Source organism: Lissotriton vulgaris, chromosome 1_1 (assembly GCF_964263255.1).
Source record: "Lissotriton vulgaris chromosome 1_1, aLisVul1.2, whole genome shotgun sequence".
Lineage (NCBI taxonomy): Eukaryota > Metazoa > Chordata > Amphibia > Caudata > Salamandridae > Lissotriton > Lissotriton vulgaris.
In genome coordinates, this window is record NC_141685.1 from 396,573,331 (window position 1) to 396,598,688 (window position 25,358).

The 25,358-nt window shown below is 44.8% G+C and overlaps 1 protein-coding gene across 1 annotated transcript in view; it reads right to left on the reverse strand.

Annotated features, from left to right (window-relative positions):
* Positions 1–25,358, reverse strand: part of DMRTB1 (DMRT like family B with proline rich C-terminal 1) — a 275,605-nt gene that overhangs the window by 86,545 nt on the left and 163,702 nt on the right. The window contains exon 3 of the mRNA XM_086936196.1: positions 18,811–18,961. Within this exon, the coding sequence (XP_086792322.1) occupies positions 18,811–18,961 (151 nt within the window). The remainder of the gene's footprint in view (positions 1–18,810; positions 18,962–25,358) is intronic.

Below are 25,358 nucleotides of genomic sequence, written 5' to 3' on the forward strand. Positions count from 1 at the left end.
GTAGTGTGAGTGTGCAATGTGTGAGGGGGCCGTGTGTGTGAGGGTGCAGTATGTGTGGACTACATTACTGTGAGTGAGCAATATGTTAGTGCGCAGTGTGTGAGGGGCAGAGTGTGAATGGGCAGAGTGTAAGTGGGCAGAGTGTGAGTGGGCAGAGTGTGAATGGGTAGAGTGTGAGGGAGCAGAGTGTGAGGGGCAGAGTGTGAGGGGGCAGAGTGTGAGGGGGCAGAGTGTGAGTGGAAAGAGTGTGAGCGGCAGTTTGGAGTGGGCAGTATAATACTGAGGTCAAAAGTAACCATTGTTTAGATGTACTACAGTTTATTTATAGTAGCAATTATTAGGTATTTATATTATCAAATACTTAACATTGTTAGGACTGTCCAAAATAATATTTCAGCCCAATACTTTTCTATAGCGAGATTTATTGTAGCCTCTTTACAACGTTGGCACATTTAGATATCAACAGTGCCCGACCCCGTCTCTTGTGCAGTAATCTCACCAGCATGGCAATTATTGAAAAGGAAGCCTCGTCACCACCGCAAACATCTGACAATTTCTATGCCAACTACCATCCAAGAGACATGTGACGCACCACAGACTTGCAGTAGAGGCTAGCATTCAGCTACTCCAGAAGAGGGAACCCTTGTATCCGATTAACGTGACAGCAGGACCTCGGGACACTTAATGACAGCTGTGGAATCTTACATCCGATTACAAAAGAGGAAGAAATTGTTGTGCTTTAGACCCACTTCAGTTAAATTTGTTCTTATTAAGGACCCAATGCATGTGAAACATCGTAAGCCAGGTCTGCCATGCATTGCATTTTGAGTCGTTTAAAACTATCCCACATTTTACAATAGACGTGCATAGCTGCCAAGGTTTCAGATCAGTGCGTGTGACATTCTCATAATTTTAGTCCAATTATGAGTGACATTTGAGCCATTATGAGTGACACTTTCTCAAAAGTAAAATAAAGCAGTAAAGATTAGTATAGAATTATCAGAATATACACTAAGTTCGACAACGAGAAACTTTAAAAAGGATCTCCAAATAACTGCACAGCACTAGAAATGAAAGTTCACCACTAACCTGGTACACTACTCGGGTGGGGGTGGCAAGTGGTAACTAGTTTACTTTCTAAATATTTTTGGTGATCAAATCTTTGGCCAGGCAGCCCCAGAGCTGCACCTGACTCTGAGCTTAGGATGCCTTGAACCACCCTCCACAGCAATCATTCTTGGTTTAATGCCGCGGTGCTCAGTTAGTTCAGCCAGCGTGTCCCGAGTCCCCGAGTCCTCTCCTGGCAGCCGCAGCAATGAATCGGACTGTTCTTTAGTGTGGTGGTCATGACTCCGACAACGCTCTGCACTGCACTCTCCCCACCGGGCTCAGTTGCTATATTGAACTGTCGGCGGGCGGCCCGGCCTGTGCTAGAAGTAGTTAATCAGCACTGCTCGAGACAGCACCATGCCGCTGTGAGAAGAGCCGGGAGCGCCATAATGATTGCGGCCGGCTGCCTTCATACTAGGGGTGGGCGGCCAGCTACGCTCCGTCTGCGGAGTGTGCGTAGTGCCGCCCACTCCGCATTTTGCGGAGCTGGCGGAGCCAGGCGGCACTCCGCAGACGGAGCGTAGCTGGCCGCCACCCGCCTCCCTCCCGCCCTCCCTAAATACTTTGAAATAAAGAAATGAAATAATTTAAAAAGCACTTACCTTGCCGCCGCTGCCCGCCGCGTCCCCGGGGCTCACTTACTTCCGTCTTCCGTCTTCCGTACTAATGCGCATGCGCGGGCGGCCGTGCATGCGCATTTTCACGAGAAAATGCGCATGCGCGGCCGCCCGCGCATGCGCATTAGTACGGAAGACGGAAGATCGCGAGCCCCGGGGACGCGGCGGGCAGCGGCGGCAAGGTAAGTGCCTTTAAATTATTTTATTCTTTTATTTCAAAGTATTTAGGGAGGGCGGGAGGGAGGCGGGTGGCGGGGCTGGCGGCCAGTGGTGTTTGCGGAGTGGGGCTACGCGGAGTGCGGAGGTGGGCGTAGTTTCTCGCCCACTTCGCGTAGCTCCGCGAAGCCCCACTCCGCGAACTCCGCCCAGGGTTACTTCATACATGACGTCTCTACGTGGTGCACGGCCAATGAAACAACCAGCCAGTCTCGCCGGTAGTACAAGTAGTGATTGCATTAGTAGATTAGAGTGTTTAGGCGGCACTGAGAAAGGCGTCAGGCCGTGCAGAGTAAGCAGCCCTGCTGATGACATGCCATTTTGTTAATTAATTTATTTTTCAGATGAGGCCTCATTGATGTATTAGTATGATTATAAACTTTCTTGAACTAGTCGAGTTTAGAGACGTTCCCGGTCTGTCCGGAGGCCGCTCTGTAGCATGATGCACTCTGCCGGACTGCATCAGTCTTCTTCTCCGACCCTGCCCTGCTTGCTGAGACGGAAGGCTGGACCTGGACCCTTCATCCCAGTGGCTCCAAGGGCCAGCTGACTGACATTCTGTTCTGAGCTACAGGAACATAAAAAGCTACAATGGCTGACCTTCATCTGCCCAGCTGATCTGCTGCCTGGACCTGCAACTAAACCTACAAATGGAACTGCCTGAGCTCTGCAAGCCTCTGCAAGAGTGAGTCCCTTGTCCCCAAAAGGTGTCTACCCAGGTTCTGGACCCTTGGTTGAGTCAGAGTGCACTATTAAGTCTCAAAATGGAAGAATTCTGAAGATTTTAGCTCTTATTGACCGCGAATGGGATAGTTCATGCCAAGATCTTGTAGAGTGGCGCTTTGTGCTTTTAGGCACTCAACATACCTGAAATCATTCAAATTACACATCTTCGGTTCTATTGAGTGGATTTCTGTAATTTGGGTTTCAAATAATTTCTTAATTTGTACTCTATTTTTCTAAATTTTGTTTTTTTTTCCTTGTGTTGTGTTTTTTATGTATACAGTATGTGTGCTGATAAATACTTTACACATTGCCTTTAAGGTTAGCCTGACTGCTTTTATGCCAATCTACCAAAGGGCTAACATGTTTATTTAGTGACTTTTTGTCGTTCAACCTGATAAGAATTGTGGCTGTTGCTTGGATAAGTTATCACCCCCTCAACCAACAACCCAATTTCTAACACTGTGTTTTTGCCTACTCTAGTTGCTGCTACTAGAACCAAGTTTGGAAGCATCTGGAATTGGAAGTGCAGGGATAGGTATGTGGAGATTTAGTTCTCACTCATGTGACTCATACATAAATCTGCCAATGTTGTAAGCTCTCGCATTCTTTATCCACAGCAGGTGCCATGTCATCAGGAACATGGCTCTGTTTGGGAAGAAACTCCCTGATGTTCTGTTTATCTAGTCAGCATCTGCAAGAGGGAACCGCCTTGATCGGGATACAGTACATTTTTGTGGTATTGTCTGTCATTATCAGCAGCGCTGGGTGAAATTTGTCACAGAAATTCCAAACAGTTTGCCTCCAAATCGAAATCAGATCAAGCTACAGGGCTGATGTGCCCTTCCCGTCCACCAACAGCTCTATAAATACCTTAGCAACACAATTGTTCAGACCTTTTCCCAACCGGCTGCTTCTTAATTATTTGGGCTGCATATGAAAAGTTTATAAGCAAGGGAGATTCCTTTCCATAGAGGTGCAAGTGCCTTAGCATTTATCATTGCTCGAATCTGGGACCAGGTAATTATCATTACAGAAGAGCTGAACTATCAGAATAGAGAACTTCATGCACATTTTAGTTCTTTTTTTCAGACATGATAGATGGATCTGAATCTTGCTGATAATGCAAATGAGTGGTAGGATTTGCATTCATTGTCAACAAAAAGAAGAGAAAAACTATTTTTCCCACTAATAATTAACAGTGCTATCCTTCCTTTGCTTCATGTCTTCCTGTTGGTCTCCTCGTTTAGAGTAAGCTAAACTGTACCAACATCACTCCATAGAAGCATCAGATGCCTATGACAAGAGAGTCAAGAAAGATCATGATCTTTAACTATCCAGGAGTAGGTAAACAATCCCATATCTTGTACCAGCTGGAGTCATGCCATGCAGACCATTTGCCCTCTGCCTATAATAGAGCATTTACCAGTTATTCATTGTTAGAAATGGGGGGTTCTAGTTGGCAGGTTGTTACCCTGTCTAAGTAAGGACCGTTCTTCCTAGACAGGATAAGGGAGTTACACGTCTAAAATAACCCCTGCTCACCCTCTAGGTAGCTTGGCAAGAGCAGTCAGGCTTATCTCAGAGGCAATGTGTAAAGCATTTGCACACAACACTATAGTAATATAGTGAAAACAATCAAAAAGGACACCACACCAGTTTTAGAAAAATATCCAATATTTATATGAGCAAAACAAGACCAAAACGATAAGAATATAACATATAGGTATTAAAACATGAATAAAGCAAAAATAGACTTTGAAGACAGTTCCTTGAAGTCGATAGCTCTGTTCTTATTACCTTGGCGTCGTGAACAAACAAATCCAACAGTTCTGGCTAGCCGCGGCGTCGCAGGGCAGATACGGTGTCGGGAAGACCTGCCCAACAGTACCTTCTGGAATTCAGGGCGTCCAGGTTCTTGCAGTGAGCTCCGAAGGGCCGGAGTCTGTCTCGTAGGACAGTGCAGGAGCCGTCGGGCCCTTGAAGTCACGTGTGTTGTAGGCCGAACTCCGTGAAGTTGAAATCAGGAGCGCCAGTGTTGGTAGGTATCGGGAATGCGGTTTGAAGTGGCGCGATGCCCTCAAGTCGCGGTGCAGGCAGCAGCGTGGTGATGGTCGTCCAGCAGCCCCGGTGAGACCAGGGCTACAGTGACGCCAGGGGTACGATGCGAAGTGGGAGGGGGGTTGGGGGTGCTCATCGTGGTTTGTGCAGGTCACGGCGCAGCCAGTGGCGTCGTCGTTGCTGGGGCGCTGTCGTCAATAGGCCCAAGGTTGCGGTGCATGACGGGGCAATGCGGTGTGCGGGACCCACAGGTCGCGGTGCAAGCTGCAGTGCCAGTTGACGATCTGGAGTCTATGGCGCTGATGTTGGTGGCCCATGTCTGAAGTGTGGGAGGAGGTGGTGTGTAGTGTAACTTACGAGCTGTGCAACCAAACCACGCTGCAGGCTGCGCCATCGAGGTCAGCTTGGAGCGGCGGTGACTGTGAGACCAGGCTTGCACAGCAGAAAGGTGCTCTGTGTTCTCCAACTGCGCTATCCACAGGTCACAGTGAAGGCAGCAGAGTCGGTGATGGTGTTGCGTCGTCAGTGTGAAGTCCACAGGTCACAGTGCAAACGGAGGCTAGGTGGCGGTGTCAGAAGCGGTCGTCAGAAAGACTGGGGTCGCGGTGTGAAGTGCGGTGGTGCCCTCTGAGGTGTCTTCAGGTCACAGAGCCAGCAGCAGCGCCAGGTTGCTTCTAGAAGCTAGGATCTTGAAATCTTTGCTTTTTCTAACACTTCTTAAACAGGAGGGAAGCTCTACCTCAAGCCCTTGGAGACAAAAAGAAAGAACGTGGAGAAAGTTCAGTGCAGTCCTTTCTCTGCCCAAGAGAGAGGCAGCTACTGTAGGCCAACACAGCAGAGCATACAGCAAAGTAGCAGTCTCTCCTCACAGCTTCTCCCGCTCTTATTCTTGGCAGCTTCCTTGATCCAAAAGAATTGTAAAGTCCTGGGGTCTGTGTCCTAATATTTATATCACATTTCCCTTTGATGTTCTGTGGTGTTGGCACAAACAAAGTTCTCTTGGTACACATATTCCAGTTCTGTCCGGCCAGATTCACTATATCAGGTGGAAACAGCATTGTGGAAGGCAGACACAGTCCATTCAGGTGCATGTGGCAACTCCTCTTACAAATGTACATGCAGGACAGACCCATAACCCAGGCTGAGTCACCCAGGAAGGGCAGGAACCACCTCAACCCCCTTTCTAGTGTGAATCCACAAACAAGCCCCTGGCAGTCTAAAACCCAGACAGCGAATTCAAAAACTGGCAGAGGCACATAGATGGTTAGACAAGAAAATAAATAACACCACAAAAACGTGGGTCTAGAAAAACTGAGCATTAAACAGAAAACAAAAACAGAATTGGTTATAGAAGTCCTCTTGAAGAGGACCGAATCCCATCACCCAACGAAGTGGCATGCTTCATCATCTGGGACCGCCTCTTGGTTGTAAAACCCAGTGCAACCAAGGGCTGCAACCTTCTCAACAGGGGAAGGGAGCTCACAGATGTTTTTGAGGTAATGTAAGATGGAGTCATCTAAGATCCCCAAAGAAGTGGAGCATCTGTGATTAATAAAGGTGATAGTTGTAGTGCATGTTAAGGTAAGTGACTAAGATGTGATTTCTAAAATTGGCTACCTGGACACAAAACAATTTTATTAGGCGCTGTCCAGGTGTCAAAAATTAAAACAGTGCATGTGCAGTTTAAACAAATAACTGCAATGGTCCAAATCAATGGCAGGTCTCCATGTTTCAGCCCTTTGATCCTAATCTGATCGAGGCTTTCGTCAGGACCTAGAAGTAATCTCACTACTCCAAATAGTGAGGTGTACAAAAGCTGGTACTGTTTCAATACAGTGGTTGGTTCGAAACAACCCACATCCATGGCTGAATTTACAGGTTTATCATTTGATGGCGATGTGTTACAATCTATTTTGACAACTAATCCAAGCATTTTAGACACTCTACAAGTCCCATTTGCGCACATTTAATACATGGCGCTATTATGACGGAGTACCTTCGTGGCAATTGTGCTCCAACAGGCCTGATTGTTACGAATGCTCCGAGGCTCTTTTTATCTGATAAAAACATTCTTAAAAGATTGGTCGCTAATCGCATGGCTGTGCACACGCGATTGGCTGATTCTAATTATCAGTGCAGCCAAAAGAGTGACAGATGCCATCCTGATTGAGATTCAGACCCTTGAGGGCCAAATCAAAACTACAATATCTTCAGCTTTATTTAAAGGAATCTTGAAGAAACTAACAAGACAAACAAAGAGCATAAGGAATATATCTTACTGACCAAAATTAAAAAATTTTAAAAGGATTTGGCTCGGTTTTCACTAGAGAAGGTATATCTTTATACTAGTCAGAAGTATACACCTCCTGAGTTCAATAGAAGAGGGAAGCGCTATAGCTCAAGTTATTCATCATCTGGTTCTAATGTCTAGTCCAGGGACTCAGATTTCTCGAATTCTAGTGCACAACAGAATAGAAGGAGGGATTAACAAACAAGGTTTAATCGGAGGCCGGGTACACAAAGTCCATACCACCCACAGGGACCTTGGTGGCCACCGACAGCATGGGGCTACTCACTTCCCCAATTTCAACATATAATGCCCCAGTTTCCTCCACAACCACAATTTTTCAGCAATCAATCTTTTTTAGGGCAGGGACGCAACAGAGGCAGAAGAGGCCAACTGCAGGTATATTGGGCGTCAGAACCACCTCCACCAAACACATGCAGCAGGAAAGGCCTGCAGCAAGCAGGGATGAGCACGAACATGACAATCTAGTAGTGAATTTGAGTTCACGGACTCTGACTGCTGATGAACAAAGGGTTCTCAACAGAGGTCAGGGATTCGTTCCAACTAATGAGGGTGATCCGTTCCAAATAAGATGCGAATTAGCAAAGTTTTTTTAGAAAAGTTTACTTACATTTCTTTTTTAAATCCGGAGAAATTGGGACTGGAGACGCAATGCTAGAAGGCACTTCAATCAACACCGGTCTGAAACCACCTTCAACTTTATTCTACCAGCACACTTGATGCCGGATGAAGTTTTTGTTTTTTGAGAAAGCAGTGACCCTTGATATCATGACACTTTGTGCTATGAAAAACAGGTCTTACCAGAACTAGCTCTAAGAACACTAGCGAATGAGGCATCTATCACTATCAAACCCGCCGATAAAGGTGGTGCGATTGTCATTTTAGACACAAGGCATACCGCACAGAATGTCTCAGCATTTTTGCGCCCTGTCTGGCTAATCTTTATGTCCACCTTTTTGAGCAAGACTGTGTACTGGACCACAGTAATCCATTAAGGGATCGGATTTTACAGTGGAAAAGGTACATAGACGACATTTTTGTCATCTGGCGAGGTACAACAGCCATGATTTTAGACTTTCATGCTTGGCTCAACAATCAAAACAACTTCTTGAAGTTCACTGCAAAATACAGTAAAGTGAGCTTGCCTTTTCTTCACATCCTGATCTGCCCACTGCATGGCAAACTGGGCAGCGAGCTACATATAAAAAACGATGACGAAAAATTCCCTACTGACATTTGAGAGTCATCACCCCAAGGCTCTTCATGAAAATTCGCCAGTAGGACAATTCTCCCGGATACGGAGAAACAGTTGAGAAGGTCAATTTTCATCAGCATGCCTAGGCTTTCTCTGACCAACTGATTGATTGACAGTATCCAACACGTCTGGTGAAAAAAGCTTGGAAAAGGGCCTCTAACAACGATCGAGAGGCCCCTCTGTACCTACGAATACAGAAATCACCTTTTACAAGGTTAACTTGTCAAAACGTTTAGCAAACCTTCGAATAGTGTACAGAAAAGTGTGCGAAAAAACTGGTGACTCCCGAATATAGGACAAGAGACAATTCCTCCTACACTCTTTTCGTTCTAAAGGGGTACTAATCTCAAGGACAGCTTAGTCCATACTAGACCCAAAAGCAAACCATCAGGGTCAATCAATACCTTATGGGACATGCCGGCTGTACAAGGGCTTTTCCCTTGTGGGTCTAGCAAAGTTTGCCGGCAAACACAACAGACAAAAACTATTGATATAGGAACAGAGAGACCGTGGGTCTTAAAAAAGCATACGAACTGCAACACTGAAAGGGTAATCTATTTGATAACATGTCCGTGCTCACTTCCATATGTAGGAATGACCACTCGCAAAGTAAAATTGCGAATAAATGAACACAAGAGCACCATTAGGTGCAACAAACAAGCGACTACGTTGACAAACCATTTCCTCAAACTTATTTTTATTGATTTATTTTAGGAGTTTTATATAGCGCTAGCTGGACCTATGAGTATCAGAGCGCTTCACAACATGTACACTTATGAGCAAATAGATGGTATAGATCATTGATATAACATGAGGGTTCAGGCCGGGTAACAAACGCACACAGAAGGGAAGGGGAAAAGGGGAGGCAGGAGGGTGCAGGACAGATCAGACGAGCATCTGAGCGGATTCATTGGTCAGTCATGATGGGAGTCCAAAAATAAATAAAAAAATAAGAGGTTTCTTGATTTGGAACGGTGTCGTCGGTCTTTAAGTTAAGGAGAGGAGGGGAGCTGGCTAAAGTATTATTTTGGTTTGTTGTTTTTTGGTTATTATCGGCTCCCTCAAGATCGTTCGAGGAAGAGGACTTTGAGACGGTTCTTGAATTTTGGAAACGAGGGGGTCTTTCTGATGTGGGGGGGAATGGAGTTCCAGATTTTAGGGGCGTTTCCAGCAAATGATTTGGCTGCGTTTTTTTGCTTACGCGTTTTCATCGGTATGAGTAGAATAGTGTTGGAGTTCCAGAGGCTTCTGGACTGGCCGGCCCTTTTCAGTTTGGCGGCTAAGTATTCAGGTTTGTTATTCAGGTTTGCCTCTGTGCAGGGCTTTGTGTGTGAGGCAGGTTGTTCTGAAGCTGAAACATAAACATAAGGCAGAGGAATTGAAATGGACAGTTTTGGAGCAGCCATTCATCCCACCTCATGATAGTGACATTACCAAATTCCAATTTGTTAGAGAACAGAAATGGATTTACAAGCTTAGAAGTGATACTCACGGTTTGAATGATGAAATACCGTGGGTGACATTGTAAGGCTGAGCAGAGCTTATTTGCAATTTTTGCGAATACTTGTTTGTTACAATATTTGTGCAATGAGCCTTCAAACAATATAATTACAGATGCAGGATGGTTTCACTGTTAGCTATTTTTCAGTGCTTCTGTTGCACTAGGTTTTGCAACCAAGAGGAGGTCCCAGATGATGAAACATGCCACTACGGTGGGTGATGGGATTCCATCCTCTTTAAGAGGACTTCTTTACCAATTCTGTTTTTGTTTTCTGTTTAATGCTCAGTTTTTCTAGACCCACAGTTTTTGTTGTGTTATTTATGGTTAAGAGTGTGGATTGAATTCCGTCTGGTCTTTAAAATATTGTCCCTAGGACCCCCTGTTTAAATATTTTGTGATATTCAACAAGAAAATACCTACCTTCTATAAGGGGCACTAAATGATCTCTACTAAAAGATGAATTTTTAAATCCTGAGTTCATACTTATCAAACTCCATCTAGCTATCAGCCTCCCCCGACGAGCTACATTTGCAAAAGTGTTACAAAGCAGCTCCCATGTTATTCTATGGGAGAGACAGACTTCCAACAATGAAAACTAAATGCCCAGTATTTCACCATCAGGACATATAACTAACACCAGTACATATCCTACCTTTCCCTCACACTGCACCCTGCCCACAGGGGTACCTTGGACCTACCTTAGGGGTGTCTTACATGTGAGAAAAGGGAAGGTTAGGGCTTGGCAAGTGGGTGCATCTACCAGGTCGACAGGGCAGTATAAACTGTGCGCAGACATTGCATTGGCAGGTCTGAGAACCCTTTGAACTGCTGCTTGTCTGGGTGGCACAATCAGTGCTGCACCATAAGTGTGGCAGGGTATGCTCAGACGTGAGTCCCTTGCTCACTTTGCCACTGGATTCAAGCAAGCCGGGCTGAAGACGGCTGGAATGCCAGAAACCGGTCCTCGGAAGCTTGTTTCCGGTCCAGGGAAGACATTGCTTGGCAGTTCGGGCTGGACTGTTCCCGTGAAGCACAGGGTCAGACTGATTTGCATATAGCCATGTCTGAACTGGGGTGGCAAAGTGGGCTAAAGAACGGTGATGGATTAAACCCAGATCTTTTGACTGGGTGTGAGTGTTTGATTGATTCAGATGCTCAGTCCATCGCCACCCCCTTTTGTACCGCTTTTGGCCGCCATAAGTGTGGCAGGGTATGCTCAGACGTGAGTCCCTTGCTCATTTTGCCACTGGATTCAAGCAAGCCGGGCTGAAGACGGCTGGAATGCCAGAAACCGGTCCTTGGAAGCTTGTTTCCGGTCCAGGGAAGACATGGCTTGGCAGTTCGGGCTGGACTGTTCCCATGAGGTACAGGGTCAGACTGATTTGCATATAGCCATGTCTGAACTGGGGTGGCAGAGTGGGCTAAAGAACGGTGATGGATTAAACCCAGATCTTTTGACTGGGTGTGAGTGTTTGATTTGCTCCGTCCATCACCACCCCCTTTTGTACCGCAGGCTCACTAGCAGCATTTGATTTTCCGGCCTTGGGCACACACAGTACATTGTACTAGGGACTTAGTAGTAAATCAAATAAGCCAATCATGGAAATACCAATCCATAAACATACTTTACAGTAGAGGTACTTGCACTTTAGTACTGATCAGCAGTAGTAAACTGTGCAGAAACACTAAACCAGCAAAAACAATGTCCTGCATACCATCAAAACCAGGAGGTCAGAAAGCAAAAAGACAAGGAGAAACACGAAAAAAGAAGCCAGGTCTAACACTCTTCTTCAGAAGGATGGGAGAATAGGAGTTTCTAGTTTCTGAGGCTCAATGATGACGTCCAGCTTTTGTGGAACAGATAAGGGATCACTTCTGAAAACTGCTTTTGGAGAAGCCAGTAAATAATCGGGCAGAGGCCTTGGTACTTATTCTGCATCAGGAATTAACGGCTAGTTCCATTGGCCTCTTTCTTGTGTGGCATCACTGGTTCTATTGCACCCTTGTTAAGAAGCCCTTGGATCTATGACAAATCGGTCACAGAATTCCTATAATTCCTTACAGCTGTCGGGAAGCCGGCGTACTCTTTGTGAATTCCAGTGCACAGCAAGAAACTCTTAAGTCAATCACTCACTCACCTTGACTGAAATAACTTAGTCCCACATAAAAGCCTTGAAAGAAATGCCCCATGCTCTGGGACAAATGACGTAGACACCATAGAGCAGAGCAGGAAAGGATTGTTGATAAAAATGAAGAGGGAAAACCTTTACTTTTCCATAAACCTGCCATTTTGGTTCCCAAAAGAGGCACAGGTGCCTCATTCATAGGGTCCTATTTGCTTCACTTTGTTGGTGTCTGCCTTAATTATTCAAAGAGCCTTAATCCTAGCCAAATCATTTTTCACCACTGTAGGACATTTCTAATATACTGACCTGCACCTTTGTTCAAAAATCTCTACACTTCAGCCAGGCCTGGCAGTAGGGACCTGTCGGTGGCACTTGTGATGTAATCCTGTGTCTCTGGATGGGGATTTCAAGCTGGCTGTGGAACTATGGGGAGTGTGCTTGCTGAAGGAGCAAGTACAAAACTTGTAGCAAAAGTCGATGCACACTTTATTTTCTGTTGTTAAGCCTGCTTTTTAGGTCTCTCGCCTGCGTTTCAGTGCGCAGCAGTGCTCGTGCAGCGCGAGACCTCTTGTACGGGTTTTAGAAAGCTAACCACACGCTTGTGCGTGTGATTCAGTTTTCACCTGCTGTTATTGGTTTTGCATGCTTTTTAAAAATAAATACAGCACACAATTGGTGCAAGGCAGGCGCATGTCCCGCCTTTGCTCCTCCCATTCCCACTGGTGGCCAGCACGCACAGCAGTGTGCGTTCGCCTCGCTGCTGCGCTCCCTCCCCCCACTCCTCTGAGGTGAGCGTGCACCATGAGCTGTCTTCTTGCTCCTTCAGATCTTGACGCGTTCTCTCTGCCTGATATGTCTTATTATCACTCCGATCAGCGTCCTTCTTTGTTTCAGGTACGAGTCACTCTTCCTTCGGATCGGTTTTCTCACTCTAGGGTATGTCTCATTCCCCCTAGATTGTCTCATTCTCCCTCTAAAAAACTGTAATTTTCAGGACTTTCATTCTGCATCATATCTGCCTTCTCTCTCTCAGATCTCTCTCATGTAGTCTCTGGTCAAACGTATTCTCCCTCAGTTCGAGTCCTAGTCACACTCACTCGTTCTCTGTCCTGACCCTGAGGCCCTAACCACCCACTTCTCCCCGTTCCTGGGAGTTCGGCATGTGCTTCCTGTTTTCAGTGCTGTCAGTCTGACCACACTCCACTCCCCTCACCCCCTTGTGAACACTCGGCTCTGGAGCAATCTTGAGCTCAAAGGCAGCTATCAGCAACTTTTGTTTAAGCATCACGTGACAGCCGGGGAAGGTATAAAATCACAGCAGAGGACTGCTGGGGGAGCTCTGAGAGAGAGAAGCATCCTACAGTGAGAGCAGTGACCAGCTGTCTGCAATGACTTGGAAACACTATTGTGTGAACACTGGCCATGGAAGTCTGTAGCGCAACCAGCAGCCTGCAGTGACCAGAACCATTTGCGGCGAGAGAAGAGAATTGGTGATTGCGACCGCCCAGAGAGTTTGCCCAGCGATCCCAGGAGAAAAAGTGACGACTGTTGATATGACCGCCACACAGAGTCCCCGCTCTCACAGGTCAGTGACAATGAGCGAAAGCCGAGACGGCACTCACCCCTCACTCTAAATCCGCCCTCTTTTCTTTCTAACACTTTCCTTTTGTCATCACAAATCTTTATTAAAAAAATTAAAAAGTACATAAACATTGAATAACTTTCACAAATCAGCACCAAAAAAGAAAAACAATGTTTACGAATAAGATGTGCAATAAAATAGAAGAGGGAGAAAAAAAGACATCGAAGCGCAAAACCAAAATTTAGTATCATAATCAGAGTTTCAAACATTGATAAAGTGAATATAACTCTTTCTTTTGAACTATATATTTCTGATGTGCTGGTGTCTGTAAAAATCTATGGTTATGTGTTCATGAATATTATTTCCATCTCCCTGGACCTCGAACACCCTCCTCTACAAACAAAAAGGGTGCTTCCACACATTTTTTTTAAGGGTTGTCGCTCCTCTCGGCTGCCATCCTGCTTTTGGTGAGAGGGAGTTTTTTTGTCAGGGTGGGGGCGGCAGCGCGCAAGGGAGGGGCCGAGATTCCCTTCAGGGATGTCACACATGCTGATTTCATTGCCACATTTCAGCTGGAGACGCGCATTAGCTCTGAGTGCTTTTCACCTGTGCTGCCATCAGCTGTCAGCCACTTAACCAGCCTTTGTGTTTGTCACCGCATAAATGTGGGTGTGCAGAAGGGTACGTGTGTTTCTAAGAGTTATCAAGTGTGTGTCGGCTCTGTTCGAGCATGTGTCTGAGTGGGTGTTTTTGTGCTAGGGTTGTGTGTGCCCGATGAAGTATGCATGAATGTTTTAGAGTCTCGTGGAAGCCTGTGTTCTGATTGTCGCTGCTTCGTGGTTGTGTATGCGTCGTTTAGTATGTGTTTTTGTCAGTGAGCGACACTCTATCAGCTTGTAGGCCCCTGTGTATGTATGTGTTAGTGCATCAGTACTTTCAATAAATTATGTGTCTGTGTGTTGTGATTCCTCTAAGGACAAGAATGCCTGTGAGAAAGGCCACGTTTACTCTACTGCTTAGTGTATTCGTGTCTGTTTGTCTGTGGGTTGTAGTGTCTGTTGCTTATAAGAGTGGGGTCGAGAATGGTGTGTAAAAACTTCCTGCAAAGACACACCTACGAGTCAAACATCATTAATGGATAATTCAGAATGCAAATGCAGCATATGGATAACGTGTCAGGGAAGTGTGTGCATAAGGACACAAGCATGCACTATATCAAGATAGTGGACCCTACCCCATCCACCACAACCTCACCCTTTAAGCCCATGCATCCTGCACCACTGATGTGTATTTAGAATATAGGATATAAGGGTTTCTGCCAGTCCACCTATTGCCTTACTGCCTGCATACTGAACAACCACCCCCCAGTCCCATGCATTGTTTCAACCTATCAGCAAATGGGGCCATGAGAAGTTGCCCTATGCCATTACAAAGCTGGACAATAGAGCAGAGCCTGCAGGTGTGCAAGATCGGATCCTATAATCAAACAACTTTGTGTGAAGCCAGTGTGTGGTTGTTAAGCTCATTTGAGATATAATATTTCCACATTTGTAAAGCCCAAACATATCACCCCTAAGGGTATCCAGCCGCTGGGGGGCTGTCAGGGAGATTAAGGGAGCTACTAACCAGAGTCACATGATGCCAGCAGCTATCGAACCGTGAGCCCCGCGTTCTGGAGTCAGACGCTCTGCCCGGTTCGCCATACTTCCCCCAGATCCAAATACAGCCAACACCGTATCAAACCCATGTAGGTGGCCATGAGATACCCCATAAGATACACCCTACAACCTGCCAGTCATTGGGCAAACTGATTATCGTAGTGTAACAAAAGAACTGGCAAAGTACCTGAACTCACTCACTCAGTCACAATAACATAACACCAAGACCTCATACAAACTCTGACACAATAGGGAAACCAAGCAGTCTTTCATGAAGCCAATATTATTCATCCGGAGGCATTACTCCAAGCAGACACATTGTTTAAAATACCTCACGTGGAACGACCTCCCACTCCACATCAGAGCCTTCCCACTCTCTTCTTTAAAACGACCCCCCCTCCACATCAGAGCCTCTTCCCCCTCTTCTTGATTTCTGCAAGATGCTTAACACCTGGCTTTCCAATTAACTTACCTTGCATAGGCAAGTATAGACTAAAACACGTGCTCAGTGCCAGGATTCCCCTGCATGGGATAGTGTGCTTTAGAAATACACATAACATAACAAACACATACCCAACTACTGGCACTCCAGTCAAGAGAAATCACAGAACCATGCAGAGGGTTAGTGGGGCCTCCGACCTGCAGGGGGCCACCCAAGGACAGTACTCTGGCCTTAAAGCGCCTTATTAAATCTGCAGCGGGCCCCTCCATCTACCTTGCAAGGGGGGCACTCAAGTCTTGTTACGCCATTGCTAAAATCATTCCATGGCTAACTAAAGGTAGAAATGCACTACACAAATGATGGTGAACTAACCCTTTATTATCCAGTTATAAAATGTCCAAAGCCCAGGTAGTCACAAAACAGTTTCCAGATGTACATCTGAAAATATGCATATTTCTAATGAGCACAGTCTCCTTCAGGCTTACTTGTAGCCTTTGGCCCTCAGTCCCATATCAACTAAAATACCAGCCTCTGTTCGAATATTTGCATTCCTGTCTTTTTGAGATGTTATGTTCAGATTGCCTGTTCCATCATTCCTTGGGCTCAGCTACACAACTCGTAATAAGGAGCCTGTCAGCCTCCTGAGATGCCTGGGGGAGGGGATTAGTTGCTACTCTAGAGGGATTGTTCTGAAGACCAGAGAGAGGACAGCCCTATGCACCAGCTACTTGATGAATTTTACCCACTCAACCTAAGAACCGGCAATTAATCTGCCTGGGTGACAGGTCAGTAGGGGGAGAGATGGAGAGCGGAGACATTATGAGAAGGAACTCTGTTCGAATTAGGCTGTATGCCTTCAGAGTCGGTGCCAGAGCTAGAGATCCCTTGAAAACCCCATTCCTGTCCCTAAGTACTGAAACCTAGTTGTATAGTGTTGTGCGCTTTGCCCCGGTGTTACTGTGAAAATACTGTTCAGAGGGCCTTGCAGTTTCTACCCCCTGCTTTAGAGTGCACCTCCTGTTTGTTCCCCTTCCTTAGAGTGCAACCTATGTCTGTTCCCCTGCCTTACAGTGCACCCTCTTCACCCTGCTTCAGAGATCCCCCTTCTGCTTTAGAGTGCAACCTATGTCTGTTCCCCTGCCTTAGAGTGCATCCTATGTCTGCCCCTTGCCTTAGAGTACACCCTCTGCCCCTTGCCTTAGTGGTGCACTCTCTGCCTCTTGCCTTATAGTGCCCCCTGCCTTACAGTGCACCCTCTGCCCTCCGCCTTAGAGTGCACCCTCTGCTCCTTGCCTTAGAGTGCACCCTCTGCTCCTTGCCTTAGAGTACACCCTCAGCCCCCGCCTTAGAGTGCACCCTCTAATAACCTGTCTTAGAGTGCCCCCTGCCTTAGAGTGAACCCCTGCCCTCCGTCTTGTGGCCTACTCTACCACCTCATGACCCCTTGATATTCTCTCTTCAAATCCCTCCAGCCCCTGCAGCCTCTTCCCCCGCCCCAGGTTGTTACCTTGGAGAAGTGTGGCTCAATAGTTAGAGCGGCAGACCCTGATGCAGAGGTCTGGCCCGGGACCAGGGTTCAATTCCCGCCTTGGCGGGTCTTGGGCTCAATTTCCTTGGACCTGATAATTCTCGCCTCATTGCCTATTCTAATCATGGGCCCCACTCTGCAACTCTGGGCAATAGCTTGCTTAATCTCCACAACGGCCCCAACAACACTAGGATGCCTGGCTGCACCTTGGGGGTGCCCAGGAGTGGGCGCCCCACAGGGAAAAAGCCAGAAAGGGTTCCACAGGGGTATTCGTACAAGCGCCGGAGAGACCCCATGTGGGGTGATTTGTGCGCTATACAAGTAATTCAACATTTACATTTACATGGCCGCTTGCTGTCTTCTCAAATCCCCCCTGCCTACCGTTTCACAGCCTTATGTTTCGTGCAGCCTCTCTCCCCCTCGTGGCCCCTTGTTTTTGTCTCTCTTTCTTTCTTCAAGTCCCCCCTGCCTGCTCTTCCGATTGTTTCCTGCAGTGGTGTAATTGCATATATGTCAAATTACCACTCCACTGCAAACTATACATATAAAACAAAAACAGTGTTATTTACAATGCCAAAAAGCACCAACCTTTTAATAATGCGAGACCTATTGCATTGCAAATGCTTGTTTAATAAAAAAACAGTTTTTCCCTCCCCAGAGCTTACTTATCGCTGTACAGAATATCGAAGATGCCAAAAGGAGGTGTCACCTAATGTGCTAAATGTGGGTTAGTGAGGGCAACTGATATCCATGTGTTCATGGAATCTCCAGAATTCCAGATTTTTTGGAATAAGTGGGTAAGAACATTCCAAGCAATGTGGGGATGGATATTAAGGTAAGCCTCTCTTTGAATATTTTTGGGTAGCAAAGGGGTAGGAAGAGCTGAGTGGGAATACAAGAAAGCTACTCGTATATCTCACTGTGCTGGCAAGAAGGAAACTCTGTCGGAAATGAGAGGGTGATATTCCTCCTCTCCACTCGGAGTGTTTTGATGCCCTTCTTTATATTTCAAAAATGGATACGGCTGTGGGAGTCTCCATGGGCAAGAGGTTTTGGCGGCCATTGAGGAAGTGTATGGTGGACAAGAGGGTTAATAGGGTGGTAATGCAAAGAACATATATCATGTTCTATGATTACACCTTTACAGCTGTCCTTGCCGCGCATAACAGGACTCCCGAAAGTCGGGTATTATGCAAGAGACCCAGCCTCCTTGTTCAAATGTCTTTCCCACGTAATCCATAGGCACAAATCGGAAAAGGTTGGGAGAAGGATTTGAGTCGGAGGTGAAAAACGATTTAAAAACATTACACAAACAAAATCTCAACCCATCATTTGAAATCGAAAACACATTTGCTGCAAATAATGACATAAAACATACAGCATTAATCCTGAATGACCCCTGCACCAGAACAGAGTAACTTGCTCAGGAAAGCTCTTAGAGCTCTGTGGGATCTGGTGCCAGAACTCAGCAACTTCAACAACAAGGGTCAGTAAAACCACAGCACTGAAAACTCTTTACTGGAGAGCACTATAAAAACTGCATATACACCAATTTTAAACACTAGGCGGCTCTTTTAAGATATCTTCCAAGCTGTGATTTTCACAGCGATGCAGGATCCCGTACACCTTTGTAAACCCTCTCTCAGTGCATTTATCAGAACATGGAAACAATTGAACACTTACCAGTTTCTTCTTTTGAGGTTTCAGCCAGCACACTAACATTCAGTGGAAGAGGTGGTGGAATATAATGAATTCCTGGAAGGAATCCTGGTGGCAAGAATTGAGGAAGTGGAGGGTAGTAACCCTGTCTGCAATCTCCACAAGACTCTTGCATCTACACAAATACAATACAATATTAATCTAATAATAAAATCAACACTTTAATGTGCGGAAAAATACGTAAAACACTATAAAAATAAGCAGTTATTTGCTAAATGCAATAAATGACCCAGACTTTTATTTTAGCTTATTTTGTAATGCAGTAATAACTCTTTACTGAGCTAGAAATTAGCCAAAATCCAGACACTTGAAGATAAGTTAGCAACATTTTGTACCTCTGATAAAGTTACCCTTGTAAGAGAACTTAAAATGCATATACAACAAAATATTGAACAGTAGTTACTTTTGATAAGCAACCAGAATTGTCCTTACATCTCTGGGAGAGTCAGAGTGCCAACCTCTCTTCTTTGTGAAAAAACAAAATCCCAAATTCCAACAACATGTTATCATGGCAGCAAGTAAAACAAATGAGAGCACAATGATGATTTCTGAATAGGACAATCTCTTTATGAATGAATGAGTTTAAAAGAGCACAGCAGCTACTTCAGCATGAACTTGGAAAGGAAAGGTCTAATTATCAATCGGAAAGAAAATAAAGGCAGCAATGCAAATCCCACATCAGAAACAAAGATTTATAAGATGTTAGTAATTATGAGTCTTCCGTTTTTTTCTGAATATGTAGAGACGAGGTTCAAAGCAGAGGGTAAGCTACCACGTATTCCACACCTTGGCGGTCATAACCGCTACTGAACAACCTTCTATTCTGGTGTTTTTAAATTTAGGAATCTTAACCAAAAATGCATGTTTTGATCTTAAAGCATGCAATGGTTGATACCAAGCAAACAACGATTACATGTATGTACCATGACCCAGTTACTGCTTGTGTAACAATATATGTGTAAGAGACATTAGTTAGTGATAGATTCCTTATCTTAGAATATCCTCAGACTGGATCCGGAAAGTTTTGCTTAGCAGTACCCCTGCGCGTCAGTAGGTGGCGTCCTGCAGCTCGGCGTCCGTCACTGGCGTTGTCAGCGCCGAGATGACGTCGCAGAGGGTACTTAGGTGCCACCCCTGCGTGCAGACGTCAGTTCTGTACACAACTTTCTGAGACGAAACGCAGAGCCATGCAAAATACTGACCATTGGTGCATAAAACTAGGGGCCTAAAAGAGGATGACCTTAACTCTAGCTATCAGTTCGCAGAACGAGGAGGATGGGTAGGGCGGTAAGGCATATATCACTAACTGATGTCTCTTACAGATATATCGTTACACAAGTAGTAACTTGTGCATCAGAGACATGTTAGTGATAGATTCCTTACCTTAGAATAGATACCCCAGCAATGGTAAACACCCATTATCACAAATCTTTCTTCCCGCATACCATCACTCCGCATACTAATATTACGAATCTACCATGAATCAGCAATGCCATTATAACGCATGGCATTACATTTTATATGCTTTTTCCACGCATACATTTTCAACAAATTGTAAATGCATGAATGATAAAAGCATGTTTTTTTATATGTTAGTATAAGGTAAGTATGGGTATAGGGGTATATGTTTTGGGGTTCTGAGGTATATGTTTTGGGGTGATTGGGTATTTTAATGGTTCAGGGATAGGTTTGGGTTTGTTGTACAGGGGTATTTATAGGGTTCAGGGCTAGGTTGTGGGTTTTGGGGCACATGGGTATTTTTAGGGTTCAGGGATAGGTTTGGGTTTTGGGGTACTGGGGTATTTTTAGGGTTCAGGGATAGGTTTGGGTTTTGGGGTGATACGGTTTATTGAGGGTTTAAAGGGTATTAAAGTTTTGGGGTACAGGGACATTTTTAGGGTGGGTTTTGGGGTACAGGGGCATTTTTTAGGGTTCAGGGATAGGTTTAGGTTTTGGGATGCAGGGTGTTTTTTTAGGGTTCAGGATGGGGTTGTGTTTTGGGGTGCTGAGGTTTATTTAAGTGTTTAGAGGGTATTAACGTTATGGGATACAGGGGTATTTTTAGGGTTTAGGGATAGGTTTGGGTTTTGGGGTACAGAGATAGGTTTGGGTTTTGGGGTACATGGGTATTTTTAGGGTTCAGGGCTAGGTTTGGGTTTTGGGGTACAGGGGTATTTTTAGGGTTCAGGGATAGGTTTGGGTTTTGGGGTACAGGGTTATTTTTTAGGGTTCAGGGATAGGCTTGGGTTTTAGGGTGATACGGTTTATTGAGGATTTAGAGGATATTAAAGTTTTGGGGTACAGGGGTGATTTTAGGGTGGGTTTTGGGGTGCAGAGTGTATTTTTAGAGTCAGGATGGGTTTGTGTTTAAGGATGCTGGGGTATTTTAAGGAGTAAGGGTGGGTTATGTTTATGGGGTGCAGGGGTATTTAAAAGGACCAGGGTGGGATTCAATAATATAAACATATATAAATAATACAATTTAAAAGAAAAAATGTTTTATTTAAATAAATAAAAAAATATGTATATATATTCATATATATATATAAGCACTATGCTTGAACGGTGTCTCTTTTTTTAAATATTTCAAGGTATTTGAGCTTTAATTGCTATAATTTCTTTGCATTATTGCTTGTTTGCTTTGTTGTGTTACCCATGTGTCCTGTTTCTTTAGGAGCTTGGGCTTTTAATCACCATTTAATTAATCACCATTTAATGCACTGCCTACTCCTGACGCGTCATGTAACCAAGCTCTGTCCGCGGAGTGAAACGCTTCAGGGAGGGCACTTGCTCTGACACGCTCGTAAATAAAATTTGCACTGCTGGCACTTCGACTAGTGTGATGGCTTTTTTGATGACTTAACATCTAACATCTAATCTATTGATGGAGAGGAGGTCTACGCCCGCTTAAACCGCTGCAAGAAGCGGTTGGGAATCTTTTTCTTATATATATATATATATATATATATATATATATATATATATATATATATATTCACTGAAAAAACCATAGGTTTCACACCAGTTATATTTAGGAATTAGCATTTAAAAAACACCATTCCTGATGCGTTTCAAAGCATAAAAGCTTCTTCGGAGGAGGAAAGTCACGAGTGAAATCATGGTAATGCTGCCCCAAGCGCTTAAACACATGCGCAAACAATTGTTCCCAGGTGGACTCCCTGCAAAGCATGCTGGCACTTGTAGTTTCTGATAATTGGCACTTTTTTACCTCCATGGGTTCCGTTTTCCTTCGTGGCAGTAAAGTTCAAATAAAATGCCCCAGTGGGCCTCCAGGTTGCGGTGGCTGCTAATTACATCTTTCTGCCCTGCAAATGTTTCAGTAGACATGCCCCACAGCACCTGTAGTGGCGAGTTCTCTGCGGCCGGGCTGCCGCATTCAAATTCCAAACAAAGTTGCCACCGCAACCTGCAGGCCCACTGGGGCATTTTATTTGAACTTTACTGTCACGAAGGAAATCGGAACCCACGGAGGTAAAATAGTGCCAATTATCAGAAACTACAAGCCAGCATGCTTTGCAGGGAGTCCACCTGGGAAAAATTCTTCGCGCATGTGTTTAAGCGCTTGGGGCAGCATTTCCATGATTTCACTCGTGACTTTCCTCCCAAGAAGAAGCTTTTATGCTTTGAAACGCGTCAAGAATGGTGTATTTTACTCTGGATTGTGCAAGCTGTGTTAATAAATTCGTGGTGAAAGCCACCCTGCAGCAGGCTTGTTCTCGCCTCAGGGCAACTTTGTTTGAAATATATATATATATATATATATATATATATTTATAAAATACTTTTACAAAGTATATGACTTTACCACACAAGCATTTGCGTTGTAATGGCATGCGTGATAAAGTCATATGCGGGGTAAAAGTTTGAGAAATGATGGCATTGCGGAGCAATTGTCCCGCGTTGTAAAAAATGCGGAGTGATGGTATGCAGGATTTTTGTTTGAGCAATATCGTCATATATTCCCCAGCAATACCAACCCCGGTGCTGGGTCTGCGAACAAGATTACACCAGAAAGTCACGGAGCACAGAACGGCCAAAGAAGCCGTCTATCCAGACCTGACTGTCAAGGTAGTAGTGCTTGGTAAACGTGTGCAGCGAGGCCCACGTAGCTGCCTGAAAAATGTGCTGCAAGAGAAAGCCGCGTCCCAAGGGAGTAGTGGATGGGCACGCAGCCCCACCGGAGGCTTCTTCTTGGAAAAAGAGTAACATGCTTTGATGCACAAAACTACCCACCGGGAGATGGTACGTTTGTGCACAGCCGAGCTTTTTTGGCGCCCACGTAACCAACAAAAAGCTGATCTTCCACCCGGAACTGCTGTGTAAGCTGCAAATAGAATGCATCATTGAAAACAATGGGGTAGACCCAAGAAATCAATAGGACCTGGGTAAATGAATGTATATAAACAGAAAGCGGTCCTAGATACAAGTTTTAAACACGAATGATGATGTGACTTAATTACTTCACAGTCAACAAAAGTCAGAATAAATCTGAGCATACACACACGTGGAGATGTATTAATAGCTTAAACAGCTTAACAAATGCAACAAATGCGGAAAACCCAACACAACAATAATATGACGAATGTTAATGCAGTTTATTTACAAATTCATAAAATTCAGCAAGAGAGAAAAGGAGAGAAACAAAGTGGGTGCTCAAGTGAAGGAAGGTGTGAGTGAAGGTTTTAAAGTGATTTAGTGCAACAGAAAAATTATTTGTACATTGCACATGTAAAGCCTACCCATTTACAATCTATATACAATATTATACAAGGGAACTCGGAGGGGCAGGTGTAGGCTTTAAGGAAATAACGGGGGGGGGGGGGGGGATCGTCGACGTTTCGACCCTGGCGCAATAAGGGGAAGTCACGACCTCTGCTGCGGGTCTTCTTCAGGACGGTTGTGGGGACAGGGGGCAGGGAAGCACCTGTAATAGTAAATATAAGTATTTTACAATTTTTAATGAAGGGTTCACATCTGCAAAAAAATTTTTTTTTTTTTTTTTTTTTTTTTTAAAAAGGGTGAGTGTTGGGTACATTACCAATTAAAATTGGAAAGGTGTCGCAATTCCAGATCAGTTGGGCGATGCACCTATCAAAGGTAAAGACAAACCGGAAAACTGTTAGCCCATCTCCAAAGGCACAGTCCTCCCAAGTTTATCAAGAGGGGGGGTGAGAATAAGACTCACCTATGGCTGAAAATCTCTGCTCAGAAATGGGGTTCAGTCAAGAGACAGTATATACTCGGTGGGCAGTCGAATTCAGTCGTGCTGCATAGGGAAAAAGAACCAATCAGTCCCATAGTGTAACTAAACGCCCAGTAAGTAATTCCCATATATGAGAAAAACACTCACCCTAGTCCGATATCATGCTGGACATTGTACCGGTGATCAAGGGCGAGGGGGTAGTTAAGTTCACGTGATTCTGTTTAAAAAAATGGTATAGAAACTGTGTTTTAAATTGCCTCCAAAACACAGACTAGAATGCTAGACTCTCAAGAAATTACCCATACATTCAATCGTTAAAAGCGGCGAACCAGTATGAGTTGAATTATATAAAATGACAATTACCCAAGTCAGAGTTCACTAATCGTAGTTACAGCCAGTGTGATTAATACACCAATCTTACTCAGAGTCTAAAATAAAGGAGGGCCAAACCAAGTTAGCCAACCCGAAACGGTACCCGCTATGGTCATATATGGTGAAGTCAGATAGTTAATAATGAACAGTGGCCCAAAATAAATACCCGCAATACGGACCGCTATTGTAATCTAAATGAACTGTTATTTCCAACCCCGGAGCGTGCCGAGGTGGCGGTTTTTACCTCAGGTTTGGAACGACAACCCAACTCATCCAAGACGGGGGGCGGCCAGATAGTAGTTCGTTCGGCAGTTCAGAGTTTTCCCGACAGCTTCCGTCTCTGACCGGCTTGAAACCATGTGATCGCGCAAGCACCAATAGCCGCTAAGTAGGCGTATGGAAATAAATGAGGGACTCGGGCGAAGTCAAAATAAACAAGGGGCTAACGCATTCCAAGACGCAAAGGAGTAAGAACAAGGGACTGAATCAAAATACAGCCATGCCATTGTTACAAGGGGTCAGTAACACGCTGGGAATAGCGGATCAGGCTGCAGGGTTCAAATTAGGACCAAATTAGTTCAACATTTTTCATAAATGACAGTTATTAATAATTAAACATTTTAACAGAAGAATTTTGTAAACATTTCATGGGTTACTGGAGGCAAAAGCAATTCGAACAATCAAATCTACAAAAATGTACAAGAGAGACACAATATAGACAGTCACAAACAACAATATGTATCAATTACATTTGCACGGGGATGCAGTGTTATAGCTGATATTAACAACTATTAATGATGGATTACCATTTCAATGGAACGCAAAGGCGTGACATATGGTAACGAAGCAGAAAAAGACCAATACCACAGATAGAGAGGAATCCTAGGTAGAACAGGGGTCAGCCAATTGGCAAAAG